The 1166-nt window shown below is 43.7% G+C and overlaps 1 protein-coding gene across 1 annotated transcript; it reads right to left on the bottom strand.

Annotated features, from left to right (window-relative positions):
• Nucleotides 1–254: 254 nt before the first annotated feature.
• LOC114756295 (DNA-binding protein HEXBP-like) lies at nt 255–745 on the bottom strand. Its single transcript, XM_028945224.1, has 2 exons — nt 411–745; nt 255–264 (listed from the first exon to the last, which is right to left on the bottom strand). The coding sequence occupies exons 1-2, from the start codon at nt 743–745 to the stop codon at nt 255–257; spliced, it is 345 nt and encodes a 114-aa protein (XP_028801057.1).
• Between the last annotated feature and the right edge of the window lie 421 nt (nt 746–1166).

The following is a 1166-nucleotide window of genomic DNA, read 5'->3' as shown; positions in this document are numbered from 1 at the left end:
TTGACAGCCTTTTCGTAAGCATTTGCCCGCTTGGGCCTCCGTAATGAAGTTTAATCTAACTTCTGGATTCAACTCTAAATCCCTCGTGGGTAAGATTAGGGTTTTGTTCTTACAATCTATTAGGATATTATGGGATGACAACCAATTGAGTCCAATCACCACATCCATCTCATGGAAAGGCATGCATATCAAATCTATAGCAGTGCAACAGTGCTCATAACAAACTATACAGTTCAGGCATACATCAGATGTAATTACCCTACTCTGCATTGGGGTAGACACATTTATATCATATGGCAATGTATTTATACTCAAGCCAAGTCTTTCCGCACAGGCATATGAAATAAAAGAATGACTAGCACCCGAATCAAACATTGCAATCACCGGAGAATTGTTAATCATGATCATACCTTGGATCATCTCCGAAGACTTTCGGGGCTTCTTCTCTTATGATGGCAAACACTTGGCCCTGGGTGCATGGTCTTGCTTGCTCGGTGTTCTGTGGGCACTCTCTTGAGAAATGTCCAGGTTTGCCACAGGTGTAGCAAACATTCCGTCCAGCCATGCACGGCCTGTCACTGTGATTCTTGCCACACTTTGCACACTCCTTGCCCTTCGGTGCTTTACCGCCTTTCTTGCTCTTACGGTTGTTCCAAGGTTGCTTCCTCTTCTTATTCACATTAGACGAGATAGCACCTTGACCTCCTTGACCTCCCTTCTCTGCTCGGGGAGTTGTCTTGACCATCAGATGATGGTTGAAGCTACATTCTGTGATTCAGCAAGCTTCCACTGCTTTATTGAACTATTCAAATTATCTGGGAGCAATCATCTCCCTCAATGATGGCCTCAGTCCTCGAACCATCTTCTTTGTTGTCCACCTCTCATCGTCTCTATATCGAAGATAGCTTGAGTAATAAGAGAGACGAATGAACTTAGACAAGTATTCATCAAAAGGCTCATCATCCTTTTGCTTCAAAGTCAGAAACTCTGCTTCTCTTTCGTCGCGGAAAGATCTCAGAAAGTATTTCTCATAAAACTGCTCCAGAAACACTTCCCAAGTCACCGTCGTGTTTCGAGCATCGAGAAGAATCTCAGTATTCTTCCACCAGCGATCTGCATCTTTCTCTAGCTTATATATCGCCATCTAGGCTTTTCGCTCTGATGAG

The sequence above is a fragment of the Neltuma alba genome, unplaced genomic scaffold, assembly GCF_004799145.2.
Source record: "Neltuma alba isolate B1F8T4 unplaced genomic scaffold, ASM479914v2 tig00010382_pilon, whole genome shotgun sequence".
Classification (NCBI taxonomy): Eukaryota; Viridiplantae; Streptophyta; class Magnoliopsida; order Fabales; family Fabaceae; genus Neltuma; species Neltuma alba.
Note: the sequence above shows the minus strand (reverse complement) of the source record. Positions and strands in the feature narration are given on the sequence as shown.

Excerpts from the sequence above, each read along its gene's own strand:
- LOC114756295 (XM_028945224.1), bottom strand. The coding sequence starts at position 745 with ATGGTCAAGACAACTCCCCGAGCAGAGAAGGGAGGTCAAGGAGGTCAA.